Source organism: Ictidomys tridecemlineatus, chromosome 4, assembly GCF_052094955.1.
Source record: "Ictidomys tridecemlineatus isolate mIctTri1 chromosome 4, mIctTri1.hap1, whole genome shotgun sequence".
Lineage (NCBI taxonomy): Eukaryota > Metazoa > Chordata > Mammalia > Rodentia > Sciuridae > Ictidomys > Ictidomys tridecemlineatus.
This window is the reverse complement of record NC_135480.1, coordinates 173,175,725-173,191,666: the sequence shown is the minus strand read 5'-3', so window position 1 is coordinate 173,191,666 and position 15,942 is coordinate 173,175,725. Positions and strand designations below refer to the sequence as shown.

At 37.5% G+C, this 15,942-nt stretch overlaps 1 protein-coding gene across 12 annotated transcripts in view; it reads right to left on the bottom strand.

Annotated features, from left to right (window-relative positions):
• The window catches only part of Ubap1 (ubiquitin associated protein 1), a 51,038-nt gene that overhangs the window by 8,335 nt on the left and 26,761 nt on the right, over positions 1-15,942 (bottom strand). For 6 of the 12 annotated variants that reach the window (XM_078047758.1, XM_078047760.1, XM_078047753.1 and 3 more), the window contains one exon: positions 2,798-3,721. In XM_078047758.1, coding sequence (XP_077903884.1) covers positions 2,798-3,721 — 924 coding nt within the window. Of the gene's footprint in view, positions 1-2,797; positions 3,722-11,303; positions 11,429-15,942 lie in introns of all 12 variants that reach the window. The other 6 variants (XM_078047756.1, XM_005326199.3, XM_013359091.4 and 3 more) reach the window with 2 other exon arrangements.

Genomic DNA, 15,942 nt, shown 5'->3' with positions numbered 1-15,942 from the left:
CTTGGTGGTAGAGTGTTTGCCTAGCACATGTGAGGCCCTGGATTGTGTACTCAGCACCATATAAAGATAAATAAATAAAATAAAGGTATTGTATCCATCTACAACTACAAATATATATATATTAAAACAAAAAAGCTAAGGGATTCTATATGTCAAAAAAGAATTTTAAACATAAATTTAAAGGCAAATTAATGCTACTGTTTAATGACCACAATTAGTAAATTCAGAATTAAGAAATATAAAGGAAAGGCAGAATGTTCTCCTGAATTCACTGTGAAAGTATAAGCAATAAGTATACATACCTAGAGAAACAGAACCCAACAGCAGAATTAGCCTAACTCAAAAGCAGAGCAGCCAGGTGCAGTGGTACAAGTCTGAAATCCCAGTGGCTCAGAAGGCTAAGGCAGGAGGATCACAAGTTCAAAGCCAGCATCTTTATTTAAAGATGGATTCTCAATTCAGTTGAGAATCCATCTTTAAATAAAATACAAAATAGGGCTGGGGATGTAGCTTGGTGGTTGAGGGTCCCTGAGTTCAATCCCCAGTACCAAAAAAAAGCAAAGCAAAGCAAAGCAAGGCCTCTGAAGAGCTGAGAGGCAGTAGGAAGAGACACTATCAAAATCAGTCAGTTCTAGGTTTGACTCAGAAGAGTACATTTCAAGATTGTTCCTCTTAGCTGGGCACAGTGGCACACACCCTGTAATCCCAGCCATTTGGAGATTTAAGAAGGAGGATTATAGTTTAAAGCCAGGCTGGGCAAGATCCTATCTCAAAACAAATAACTAAAATAGACAAAATGAAAAGAGATAAACTGGAAGAAAATACTTGTGGGGCTGGGGATATATTTGTGGTAAAATAGCATGTGTGTAGCCCTGGGTTCAATCCCCAGTATCTGGTGGGCAGGGGGCACCTGTTCTTCTCAAGATTAGCCTATGAGTTTCTCAACTTCTAAGATAAATGTATGTAAAAAGTAAAATATGAAATCAAAATCTGAAAAATGAAACTGAAACATTACACCATAAACAGTTAATTCCACTAACACTTCTCTAGGATTAGTATATGAAAAATGTACACAGCCCAGATGACCACTACCACCCCTGCCATTGGCACTATTCTCTCACTAGTCCTTCTGTCACTAGGAAAGGTTCTCACTGGTGGGTCCAACTCGAACATTAAGATAGAGGGCCAGGTTGAGAATCAAGCTTTGCTCCCTGGGGATAGGGGTCATGACTTAAAAGAACTTGAGCTCTTTTTATATCAGCACATTCAAAGCAGCAAATTCTCAGGTCAACAGGAAGCAGGTCCCCCTCCATCAAGAGAAAAATGGGCCAGAAAAATCAAGTTAATCAAAGAATGAAAAAAGTGTTCTGGTTTGAGAAAGAGCTTTGTTGTTTTCATTGGCTTTGATCTCTAAATGTTTAATCTGTCTTTAAATGGGAATGGGGAGTATTGGCTGAGGATCCCTTATCTTTTCCAGGGTGCTTATAATTTATCTAAAGTGTACAGTATATCATGAAAAGGGATATGGTCCTAATCAAAGCCCAACAATGACTAGGGAGAATTAGGATGAAGCATACTCCAAGAGATTAATATTGATGCTCTGCACTCTATCTAGTTCATCTGGGCCAGAGTCCAGGAAATTTATAAGCAGCAGGGAGATTTCTTGACAGTGAAGGCACTCGAACAGATGATTATATACAAAGAATGCTATTGCTTGAAACTTGCACTTGTAAAGCAGGCCAAAGTTTCTTCTCTTTACTAATAGCAAGATTGTTATGATATCTGACAGACATCACACCAATACAATTATAGGCTCCTTCCCGGCTCTAAATAATCTCTTGAGGTGCTGTCATTTAAAAAAAGAATTATGAGCTGATGATATAGCAAACTTCTTTAACTTCTATTCTAGAATGCAATAATGTATTGTTCTGTGCTGCTGAAACAACTATACCAAGAGCTAAACCTACACTTTGTGACAATAAAGGGACCTCACTGCATCTACAATGTTTTAGTGTGGCAAAATCAGATTTGATTTTTCTTCAAGATGATACAAGTTGCAATTTTTTTAATCAATCCATCCCAAGCTTCTTCCTCCCTTCCTTTGAAGAAAACTGCACAATTCCCAATAGAAGAAAAGAATTACATGATTAAAATCTTCATATTTTTTAAAGACCTTTCAAAAATTTCCACTTTGTGCTTCAACTTCAACTTCCAAGACAAATTATCTGCTGGTTACTAAGGAACCCAGTATGAAAAAAATGTAACCTCAAATTAGCCAAACTACGATAAAAAGAACCATTCAAGAAAGAGGAGGAAGAGAAGGATAATACTAAAAAGTTTATAAGTATAAAACAAGCCATTAAAAAAAAAATTTACAAGACATGACAACACAGACAAAAACTAAGCGATCAGACAGGAAATACCATTTGCAAGATCCACATCACACCCTACCTTTGCAAAGGAAAAGACCCAAAGATGCATGGAGGAACCAGTGAACATTAACCAAATTCATGCTGGGAATGGAATTCAGTGGTAGCAGAGCACAGAACCACTAGAATGCTCAAGGCCCCAGCATGGGGGCAGGGGAGAATTTAACCAGCCTAGATTTAAAATTCATAATCCTGGTCCTCAGAAGAATAACCAGAATTTTACATAAAATTATATAAGCAATCAACATGCCATATCAAATCTTGCCATAAACCTTGAAAATAATATGAGGAAGGCAACTGCAAGGTAGAATTTAGAAATCTTTGAAACTGTATCCTAGTGGGGGTGAAGTGATATTTAAAAGACTTACTGTGGGACCTGTATTTGGAGGTGATGATTCTTCTGTGCACACAGACAAGACAGACAGGGAAGGCATCTGAGAGGATGTCAGGGTTGGCACCTCTGTACCACTGTCCAAGTTCAAAGCTGAAAGCCCAAGAGTATGGTCCCCATTGAGCTCACTGGCACTGCTTTGGGTGGAAGGCTTTAGGGAATTCCGGAACATGCCACTGCGGAGGCAGGATGTGCTATGGAAAGTGCTTGCCAGCTTGACTGTCTTCTGATTGCTGTCATCAGAGTCAAGTTTCGGGAAGGACAGAGATTTGATATTGCTTACTGCAGGGATAGGGGGCAGGGACACTTTGGAAGACAGCGACATCTTTTCACAGTTGCCCAACTGTGGTAAGGTTATAAAGCCATTGGGTTTATGAAGAGGCTTGAAATCTAGGGTTGCCCGCTCCAAGGATGCCAAGACCTCCTCATCCTGTAATACAGATCCAGAGCCTCCTCTGGGCAAGTTATTGTCCAGTAACTGAGCCATAATGGGTCCAGTGGTCCCTACCAGAATATTTCTCAGCTCTTCCTTCTCATCAATGGTTTTCAACTCCAGATTATCAAATGGGTCTTCTTCACACTCAAAATCAGCAGGATTGAAATCTGCCTTTGTGTGGGGTGGGCTGAGAACTTTCTGTTTCGTGGCACTACTGCTGACCCGAGTTGGAGTGAGGATGCTGTTGTGCTGTAAGCTGGCAAGGATAGGGTTAATTGGAGGTGGCATTGTGGCTGTACTGTGAGTCTTGGAGAAACTCGTTTTGCTATCACCCTCTGGGCCACTCTTAGAATTCACTTTAGCTTCTGCTTCCTCGGCTTTGCGTTCTGCTTCCTGTTGGGCTTCTTGGATTTTCTTAATATCTTCAGCCCACTCAATGGTTTTCTTTTCCAAGGAGAAGTCATACTGCAAAGATACAGCAGAGAAAGAAGGTGTAAACCCATGGGCTTCCCTTCCCCCACCAATTTACTCCTTCTTCACTCTACACAAGATTAAGTAGGCCAGCAGTATTTACTTATGTGGAATGATCCCGGCTCAGGAAGATTTCCAATGTCTTTATATGACTTAACCAAACTACACTCCCAAATTATTACAAGAAATTAACTACAAAGAATTAACACCCTCTAATCATATATACTAGGCAAAATGACTTTTGCCACTTTCTTTGCCTCTCATCCATCAGGCCATTTATTTCCCTAGAAATTTTTGTGGCTCCAGCAGAATTCAGTCACATCCTCTGTGAAACTTTGCCTGGTGACTCATCTTTATTCTAAAATCTTATAGCATTTGTCTCTATCAGTCATCTGATATGGCGAACATGTGACTACACTTACCTTTAATCTGTAATCCCTAGCACTACCCCAACAATATCACAAGTCTCCTATGGGCAGCAACCCAACTACAGACCCTCTTTGGGTCTCTATTATCTAGTACAATGTCCTAAATAGATCCCATAATCAGCAATATCTTCTAATATTTAAGAACACAATGCCATGCATAATTCTAAGCACTTTTTATGTATCAACTCTCTAGATTTTCTCAATTCTTTAATTATTGTTATACCTATTTTAAAGGGGCTATGCTTAAGGTGATAAAGCTGTTAAGTGTTGAAGTATGGACTGGAATCCAGGCAGTGTGACAATTCTGTTCTCTTAAACCACCATCTATCAGAATGAACAGGTTATACTCCAAATATAGGAAATTTTCTTAAGAAATCTAGAGGGCTGGGTATATAGCTCAGTGGTAGAGCACTTGCCTAGGAGAGCAAGGCCAATTCCTAGCATCTGATAAAACAAAAACACAGAAAGTGTAAGTAATCTAGATGAGTGCCTGGGGGATAGACACAATGGTAGACCATACATTTACAAAGCTCTAAGGGGGGAAAAAAAAAGGGAAGAGAGGAAAAAAGGAAAGAAAAGGGCGGGAGCAGGTCTAGACATACTCAGATTAAGACTATACAGAACAAATTGAAAAGGAAATATGCTCCACGGTTCCTTAACAAGCCCTTAAAGTAAAAAATTTCATTTGAGGGCTGGGGATGTGGCTCAAGCGGTATAGTGCGCTCGCCTGACATGCGTGTGGCCCGGGTTCGATCCTCAGCACCACATACAAACAAAGATGTTGTGTCCGCCAAAAAATAAATATTAAAATTCTCTCTCTCTAAAAAAAAAAAAAAAAAAAAAAAAAAAAAAAAAGATTTCATTTGCACATTTAAAAGAAATACATTATTATATAAAGCAAAATTCACATAGGGCAGAAGAAAACAAAATCTTTGGCACTCACTCTAAAGCACCAGAGTTAAGCAATGTCTCTGTATGTACATTCAAGGTTGGAGACATACTAAAAGTATAATAGGAGGAAAACAAAGGGAAGCATGCTAAGACAAGCGTTTTAGAGTAAAAGAAACCTAATGACGGGCTCTGGCCATCCCCAACCTTTTCAGCTTCAAAAAACACAAGCCTAGAAATGCACAAGTCAAGAGGTTAATTTAAATTCCTGAATCAGCTGCTATGCCTCAGAAAGACACGTGGGGGAATCACTGTGCTTCATTTCTACCAGTTATGGAACAATAAGAAAAGAGCACTGGGCAAAGACTGCTGCATCTATCTGGAGGAAACCCAATTTTACAGTCAGTTTCCTCTAATAAAAACTGTGGCTATAACCAATTTACCTCTACTTATAAACACTTATAACTTGAAGCAATAACTAGAAATGTCTTTCCTTTTCTAGCAAATCTTCCCTGAGAATTTGTTTTTTAATTACCAAAGTAATGCAGAATATATGGAACAGAGGAAAACATATTGGAAATTTTAAAAAAAGCAAAAGTAAAAGAAAATAAGAACATAGTTTGAGAGTATGATAATAAATAATAATAGCATCTAGCGTTTATGGAGTACTAGGAAACAGACAAAGCATTATAAATGCATTACAGTTTCTGTAGTTTACCTTTTTGTAGTTTCATTACCTTTAATATACCACAGTCCAAAAATATTAAACGGCAAACTCCAGAAATAAATAAATCATACATTTCGAATTGTAAGCTGCTCTGGGTAACACAGTAAAATCTGGCACATTACCTTACTCCATCCTCCTGGGATATGAATTGTCCTTTTGTCCAGCATATCCACACTGTATCTGATACCCAGCAATTAGTCACTTAGTAATCAACTCCACTGTTGTGGTACTAGAGTATCTTATATATGAGTTTAGTATTATCTTAGGTTTACACATCTACTGGGGATTTAGAACATATCCTCCTTAGGTTAAGGAGGATGCTGCAGTATAAATGTAGTTTGTCCCCCAGGGGTTAATGTGCTGAATGCTTGATTCTTAGTGTGTCACTAAGTGGAACCTAATAGGAGGTGATTGGGACTTTAAAATGGATTGATTCTTGGGGCTGGGGATGTGGCTCAAGTGGTAGCCCGCTTGCCTGGCACACGTGAGGCACTGGGTTCGATTCTCAGCACCATATAAAAAAGAATAAAATAAAGATATTGTGCCCACCTAAAACTAAAAAATAAATATTTTTCTAAAATGGATTAATTCTTTTCTTTCAGGAGGGCTTTCTCAATCTTTCAGGATTTCCTGAAAGCTGGTTGTTTTAAGAGACTCTATTGGGGCTGGGTTGTGGCTCAGCTGTACAGCGCTCGCCTCGCACGTGCGCGACCCTGGGTTCGATCCTCAGCACCACTTACAAAAATAAACAAGTGAAATAAAGGTGTTGTGTCCAACTACAAAAAATAAATATTAAAAAAAAGCTAGTTATCATAATTTTCCAAGTGAGGAAATGGAGCCTTGAAGAATTAAAGAAATTTACACAAAATCATACAGTTAGTACCTGACAATTCCAGCCCATGTGTGACAGCAGAATCTGTTATAAACCATAACACAAGGCCGGGGTTATGGCTCAGCGGTAGAGCGCTTGCCTAGCATGTTTGAGGTACCAGACATAAAAATAAACAAAAGAAAGATATTATGTCCATCAACAACTAAAAAATATATTAAAAAAAAAAAGTAACACAAAGAACCACCCTGACACTACTATTGCAGCAAGTACATATTCAATAGAAGCTTTCTGGATCCTAGATGCAAGAATATGTTTTACTGGTTCATCTCAATGGAAATTTAACTGAAAATTTGAGTTTGTGTTCCAATGCAAGAGCAACTATGACAAAGTCATAGGAAGCTTCAAGCCATGTGGCTAGGGCTCCAGATCTCACTATTCTCTACGTAGAGAGGGAACCAGCACCAGTACCACAACCAAATCTCCCAGGAGAATCCCATGCAATCAAAATTTAAAAGACGCTTTGTACAATCAAGAAACAAAAAAATTTCAACTTGCCCACAAGGAATAGGGACCAAAGCCTCAATCTCTGATTAAAAGTGGATGTTATGAGCATAATATCATGCATTTATCAGTGTCTCACACTACTCAAATAAGAAATACCCTACAAAACCTAAAATGGCAACAATTTGTGATTCAAAACAAGTTTGTTTTTTTGGCGGGTTTTTTGGTACCAGGGACTGAACCCAGGAACACTTAATCACTGAGCCACATCCCCAGTCCATTTTTATTTTGAGACAGGTCTTACCAAGTTGCTGAGGGCCTCGCTAAATTGCTGAGGATGGCCTTGAACTTTCAATCCTCCTGCCTCTGCATCCTTAGTTGCTGGGATTACAGGCATTTGCCACTGTGCCTAGCTCAAAACAAGTGTTCTGAATTCATCAATTAAGCAGTGACTAATATGAGAAACAAGACAGAGGTGTTCATGGCTAGCCTTAGCAACTTAGAAAGACCCTGACTCAAAATAAAATTTTTAAAAAGGCAGAGGAGGGCTGGGCTTGTGGCTCAGAGGTAGAGCACTCGCCTAGCACATGCAAGGCCCTGGGTTCGAGCCTCAGCACCACATAAAAATAAATAAATAAAATAAAGGTATTGTGCCCAATACAACTAAAAACTAAATAAATAAATAAGCGAGTGAATAAGTAAATAAATAAATACATGGCTAGATAGATAGATAAGGGTTGGGGATGAAGCTTAGTGGTAGCGTTCCCCTGCATTCAATCCCTAATCCCTGGCTTTAGTTATTTTTATTCTGGTAATTGAACCCAGGGACCTGTCACACATAAAAAAATTCTAAGACTCAAGCAATCCTCCTGCCTAAAACCCCAACTAGCCAGGACTAAAGGCATGTATCACTGCATCTTATCTTTGGGTATGTTATATAATTTTTTAAAATATCTTTATTTACTTATTTATTTTTATGTGGCACAGAGGAATCAAACCCAGGGTCTCACAGCTGCAAGGCAAGTGCTCTACAACTTAGCTACTGCCCCAGCCCTGTTGTATAATTTTTTAAAATCCTTTTATTTTCTTTGCCTCCCCACACCCTCTTTTTTTCTTGTGATACCAGAGATCAAAACTAGAGCTTGCAGAACACATATTCTAACACTGAGCTACATCCCCAGTCCTAGAGATATTTAAAGATCATACTGCTAATAATAGTATTGTACACATAGAGAGGTACTTAATGACTCTATTGTTACCAATAAAAAATTATTAGGCAAATGAACAAGGAAAATTTTATAAGATAAGTCTCTCTTCTGGCCCAATGAAGTCTTCATACACAAAGGAATATCAATTCCATAATCAAAATTACATTAAGAGGTTAAACATCAGTGTTTAGGGAAATGCAAATCAAAACCACAATGAGAGATAACATCACATTTACAAAGATGTATATAATCAAAAAGACCCCAAGCATGGTAGTACATGCCTATAATCAGGAGGCTGAGAGGCAGGAGAATCACAAATTCAAGGGCAGCCTTGGCAATTTAGCAAGACCTGTCCCAAAAAATAAACAGGGCTGGGGATGTCACTCAGTGATATCAAGTACCCCTGGTTCTATCCCCAGGACTGGGGGGAAAAATCTTAACAGCTGGGGGTATAGCTTAGTGGTACAGCATTTGCCTACCATGCATACAACATTCTAGGTTTAATCCCCACCACTGCAAAAAAAAAAAAAAAAAGACAATTAGTGACAAAAGTTGATAGGGATATGGAGAAACTGGAACCCTCTATAGTGTTGGTGGGGATTTAAATAGCACAGCAAATCTTTGGAAAATAGTCTGGCAATTCTTCAAATGTTAAACATGGAGTTACCACAGGACCCAGCAATACCACTCCTAGGTATATACCTAAAAGAACTGAAAACATATTCTATACAATAACCTGTATACAAATGTTCATAACAGCATTATTCATAATAGTAAAAAAGTAGAAAGTACCAATATGTCCACCAACTGACAAATGAAGGAGAATATGATTTGACATATAAAAATGAATTAACTAATACTACTTCATTCATACAAATGGATAAACCCTGAAAACATTATGTTAAATGAAACTGAGGCAGGAGGATTATAAGCCTACTGGGTCACTGAAATTACAAGCACAGACCACCTCATCAAGCATGGGTTTCTTTTTAGTGAAATGAAAATGTTCTGGAATTAGATAGCAATGATGCTTACACAACTTTGAATATACTAAAACCCATTAAACTACAAAATTTAAAAGGGTGAATTTCATGGTCTGTGAATTATGTCTGAACAAAGCTATTTTTAAAAAATAACTGAAGCAGATGTGTCACCCAAGTTTACAATCCCAGGGGAGAAGCTGAAGCAAAAGAATCACAAGTTAAGAACAGCCTCAACAACTCAGCAAGGCCCTCAGCATATTAATGAAAGATACTGTCTCAAAATAAAAAACAAAAAGGGCTGGGGATGTAGCTGAGTGGTAAAGTGTCCCTGGGTTCAATCCCCAGAATAAAAATAAAATAAAATAACTAAAGCCAGGCATGGTTGTATACACCTATAATACCAAATACTGGCTGAGGCAGAAGGATCAGAAGTTAAGAGGCCAGCCTAGGAAACTTAATAAACTCTGTCTCAAAATAAAATAGAAAAAGAGGTGAGGATATAATTGAGTGGTACACTGTCCCTGGGTTCAATCCCCAGTAGTACAAAAAGAGAAAAAGTCCTAGTTCTCCTACTATAACTACTCATAGCATATAGACTATGGAAGAGAAAATGGAATGTGTTCTAAAGTAACATGATGACTCAGGAATCCCCCAGAAACAAAACATCTTTTTCCAAAAGTTGTGTTTTATAAATGTGTTTTTCAAAACACAGTATGAAGTGTTTTGAATACTATCCTGTTGTTTCCTACATGACTCTGAGCTCTAAGCACCTTGAGGACAGTGATAAAGCATTTATCTCTATCCTCAGTACTAGCATAACACCTCTCAAGAGCAGGCACTGAGTAAATGTTTACAAAAGACATTACAAGCAGCTATTTGCTGCTTTCAAGAGGTAATTCAGTACCTTTATATTAACTAAGCTTTAAAGATGAGAGGGTTGAGAAAGAAGCCTTTGGGGAGATGGCATTTAAGCACAGTGTAAAAGAATGAATAGATTTTAATAGCTTTGAGTACAGTAAGAGAAGAATATTTTGCATAGATTTAGGAGCTCATGTAGAATAGCAGAGTAACATACAATGTACATTCAATAAACTGCTGGTAACCTGGCTTGGAGGGAACACTGAAGAGTTGAGCTAAAGTGCTTTTTACATCTATACTTGATTCAATAAAGATTGGTGGGGCTGGGGCTGTAGCTCAGTGGTAGAGCACCTGCCTTGCAGGTGTGAGGCCCTGGGTTCAATCCTCAGCACCACATAAAAATGAATAAATAAAGATATTGTATCCATCTACAATTAAATAAATAATGATGATGATGATGATTACTGGTGAATCACTAAACACTATTAAAATCACTAAAACTATTAAAAATTAATAGTTTTGAAGAAGGGTATGACAATTTACAACTTAATATTATTCTAGGGTAGGAGATGGAGAGGGAGTGAGGAAGTGCTGGGGAGTGATACTTGCCAAATTATATTGTCATATTGTGTATTGTATGCATATATAAAAATGTATCAACAAATCCCATCAGTATGTACAATTATAATGCACCAATAAAAATGTAGGGGAAAAAAGAATATTATTCTAGAAACAACATGAAAATAAAAGCAAAATGCTCCCAGCAGAGAGGTCACTTGAAGAGACTACTACAATAGCACAGCTGAAAAATAAGGTAGGGATGAAAAAGAAAATTATTACCTAACTTCAGTGACTAAGATGATAATGTGAACATTAAGAGATAAAGGAAAAAAAAGAGGTGAATAATGGTAAATGAGGATTTGTTTTGTGCAAGGCATAGAGCCCCAAAAATACACAATCTAAGAAATTAACAAAAACAATTTCTAAATGGAAGTGTGTGTGTAACGATGAGAGCCAGGAAATTATCAGATGCTCTGAGAAATACAAATAAGAGATTTAAGAGTAGGGGTTTTTTCCATTTCACTATACATCAATTTCTTATCCTTTAAACTTTTAAATACACTAAACTTTAACTAAAAATCACCACTTACCTGTACTTCTCTGACAACCTGCAAACAATCAGGCAAGGAGAAGCCAATAGGTAGACCAACTTTAGCTGGTGTTTTGAATTTGTCTCCTATCTTAAATGGGACATCATCAAGGTAACTGAAAGTCCCTATAATCAAAAATAAAGTAGAAAATATCAGCAAAGAACTTTATTATTTGTTTTCCTATAATCTTAAGACTAGAAGTTATAAAAGTTCCTTCTCCAACTGCTTACCTTCTCCTGAACCTAGATCTGAGAAGAAAATCCAACATCACAGACTACTTAATCTTATTAAGGTTTATTTTCCATTATACTTAGTATAAAAGCCAAAGTACTCACAGCATCCTAAAAGGTCTCCCCACAGCCCACAACTGTTCTGCCTTCATATCCCTAGCAGTCAACTTCTAGTTCACTACACTAAGTCATGAGCTCTCTGTTCTCAATGATTTTTTTCCTTTGCAGTTCCAGGGATTGCACCCAAGGTCTTATGCATACTAGGCAAGTGCTCTATCACTGCGCTACATCCCCAGCCCTGTCCTCAGTGACGACAGGCTAAAAAATCCTATACTGGATATTCCCTTTATCTGGAATGCTCTTCCCTCAGTTATTTACATGACTCACTCCTTCACTTCTTTAAGTCTCTGTGCAAATGTTATCTTCCCAGTGAGGCTTGCCCTGACCCCTACTTAAATTTACTAACTCACCTTTATTACAGCATTCATATATTACAATCTAACTTTTCCCTGAAGCACTTATATTACTTTTTTCTTTTTAAGACAAACCTGCTTCTTTTTTTTTTAGTTGTCAAAGACTTTTTATTTTTATTTGGTGCTGAGGATCAAACCCAGTGCCTCACACATGCTAGAAAAGTGCTTTACTATTGAGCCACAAGCCCAGCTCACTTATATTACTTTTTAACATTATATAATTAACTTTTTATTATCATCTGTCTTGCCCAATGCAATGTAAGCTCCTTCAGGCAAGTTAATTTAAGTCTATCTTATCCAAGAATATATCCTCGAACTTACAGCACTGCCTAGCACATTTAACAAATACTGCTGAACTGATGACAGACACTACACAAAAGAACCTCTTTGATTTGGAGTTCTTTACATTCTTTTTCATATTTTTCATTGGTGCACTATAGCTGTAAATAGGATGATTTTTTAAATAACACAAAAAGTTACTTTAGATATTAAAAAAAAACTATAACATTTTAGAATAATGTGGGTTTTAATTTTCATTTGTTTTTGTTTATTTGTAGTGCTGGAAATTAAACCCAGGGGCCTCACACATGCTAAGTGCAAATCTATCACTAAACCTCCCCCAGTGGGGAAATATTTCAGCAGCACAGCACTTATAAGAAAAGGAAGGCCGGGTATGGAAGCACATTCCCATAATCCCAGCAACTCGGGAGGCTAAGGTAGGAAGATTGAAGTTTGAAGCCAGCCCCAGCAACTTAGCAAGATCGTGTCTCAAAACAAAAAAAGAAAAAGGGCTCAAAGGCACCCAGTACCACCACCACCACCACCCCAATAAAAAGAAGAAGAAAAAGAAAAAGAAGAGATAACCATACAAGATCATGAGAATCTAAACAGAATTATCTGGAGGCATATACCACAAACAACTAAACTGCTTCAATCCCCTAATGGTTCTGTGCCTATCACAGCTGAATAATACAGAAAGATCAGGACATGATCATAAATTTACAGGGTCAGAAGAAAAGGGAATGCTTCTATACACTCTGACTTGAGCCATGATTTGTTTTCTGAACAAATTCTGACAGGCCAATGCACTGGCAGAACCAACATGAACAATAAAACATAACTAATAAAATAAATTTTGCTTTTTCAGTATTAGCACCTAGTTTGTTTTTTTTTTTAAAAAAGGCTTATCTGTGGGACCTCACACTACTGTATTTTCTTAAGAATTGATGAACACAAGAGTAACACAATTACTCCTCTTCCATGAAGATATCATTCATTCTAAGAACTATGAATCTTAAGATTTATCAACGCCAGAATATATTGGATATCATGTCATCATCCCATTCCCTGAGGTATATATTCTTCTTATACACCCAATATCCTTTACCAGGAAGAAAGCCCTGTTCTCCTGCTTGGGAAATTCTCTCTCCCCCATCTAACTTCTTCTTCTTCTTCTTTAAATATTTTTATTAGTTGTTGACGAATTTTTTTATTTATTTGTATGTGGTGCTGAGAATCAAACCCAGAATGTCACACATGCTAGGCAAGCACTCTACCACTGAGCCACAACCCCAGCCCCTCCCATCTAACTTCTAATCCAGATTAAAACATTTGAACATGCTAAGCATGGTGGTGCACATCTATAATCCCAGCTGCTCAAGAGGCTGAGGCAGGAAAACTGTAAATTCATGGCCAGTCTCCAGAACTCAGCGATTTCCCCCCACAAAAAAAGGACTGGGGGTCTGAGGGTGTGGCTAGTGGCAGAGCACCTCTGGATTCAATCCCAGTAATGCCAAAACTGCATTTCACATAACTAGTAAATTAAATCCACAACTGTGTTCATTTAATAATTTTTCTATAGCATAATCAAAATCATTAATCCTTTAGGAAATTTTCAAAGTATAGCCATTCTTTTATAGGTTTCATTTTTTTAAAACTAGTAATGTCTACCTCATTGTTACTTTAAATTACCTAGGGAATTATTTATATTGCTTTTAAGAATAAACTCAAGAACAACTCTCTTTCACAAAATACACAGTTTTAATATCACCATTTCAGGACTTGCCACTATGCATTGTTTAGTAGTTTGTTTCCTACAGCTAGGGGTGTAGCTCAGTGGTAGACTGCTTGCCTATATGCATGAAACACTGGATTAGATTCCCAAAACATAGGAAAAATAGAAATAAAAATTTGTTTCCTTATTCTTTTTCTAGAGACTCTAAGCATGAAAATGAACTAACAGTGTAGAAATGTTTCATGCGTGCATCTCCCAAACTCACCATAAAACCTACCAGATAAAATTTATTCAAAGAATGAAGAACAAATGAAGTAAGACATGGTTTTATATTTCTTTTGTATTCAACTCTAACCCCTACCCCGACTTACATTTGATTAAAATAATTTACCCAAAACGACAAGGCTGGTCATAAAAATGTTTTGTTTTTGTTTTTTAATAGAGTAATCACACTAGATACATATCTAACATTCTGGATAAAGTGACAAAAATACAGCAGGTGCTTGTTCTAACACCATCAAAAAAAAAAAGACAAAAAAAAAAGTCAGATGCCTTCACAGCTGCCAAGAAAATTGTTCATAACAACATGTAAACCCCCTGACACTTATAAAATGGTTTGTATGAAAAAGATGAAAAGCAAAACTCATCTTACTTTCAAACTTTTTTATCAGTTTTCTGTAAAAATAGATGTTCATATTTTACTATAGTTAGTACCCTGATAAAATGAAGCCCAAGCTAGAACTTTTAGCATTGCTTAAAAATCACCGAAGAGATGTACAGCCAAGTTAACAACTGAAATATTAAGTTTCTTTTTTATTTTTTTTAGCTGTAGATAGACATAACACCTTTATTTTATTTACTTTTAAGTGATGCTGAGGATCGAACCTAGTGCCTCACACATGCTATTTATGCTAGGCAAGCATTCTACAACCCCAGCCCTTAAATATTAAGTCTTTTGCTGAATAAAAAGATTCACTTAAAGTAGGTTTATTAAGTAGGGTTGGTGCATGCCTATGGTCTCAGAGATTCAACAGGCTGAGGCAGGCTGGGCACAGTGGCACATGCCTGTAATGCCAGTGGCTCAGGAGGCTGCAACAGGAGGATTTTGAGTTCAAAGCCAGCCTCAGCGGAAAAAAATGCGCTAGGCAATTCACCCTGTATCTAAATAAAATACAAAACAGAGCTGGGGGTGTGGCTCAGTGTCAAGTGCCCTGGAGTTCAACCCCCGCTCCCCCGCCACCAAGAAAAAAAAAAGAGGCTGAGGAAGGAGGATCACAAGGTCAAGGCCAGTCTAAGCAACTTAGCAAGACCCTGTCTCAAAATAAACAATAAAAAGAGCAGGGGATGAACTCGGTGGTAAATCACCCATTGCTTCAATCCAATTATACCACAAAGTGAAATAAGGGAAGGAGGGAGGAAAACTATCACATTAACACTAACTATATTTTCTTAAATAAATAGTTCTTCTGCAGTTTGGTGTAAAGAGTTGACTAGAGAAAGGGGCGGGGGGGGGGGGGGGGGCAACTACAAAAAGGTAATGGGCTAAAGATTATCTGAACCAAATGTGAATGTCCTTCCAAGAAAGGTATTCCATTTCCTCACCTACCTTTCAGTTAGGAAACTATTACACACTGTGAAATACACTGACAGACCCATATTCTATAAATGGAACTAGTTCTAGGGTTAGGTACAGACAAGATTAAAATAGAATACCTTTAAACAACTGCTGCTTCCACTCATTAGCACCAATTACAAATACCTGCTTTAAAAAGGAGTTCTGCCCAGCACAGTGACTAGGAGGCTGAGAGAGGAAGATCACAAGTTCAAAGCCAGCCTCAGCAACTTAGTGAACACTGTTTCAAAATAAAATATTTGTTAAAATCCCTATTTTGTATTTTATTTAGAAACAGGGTCTCACTGAG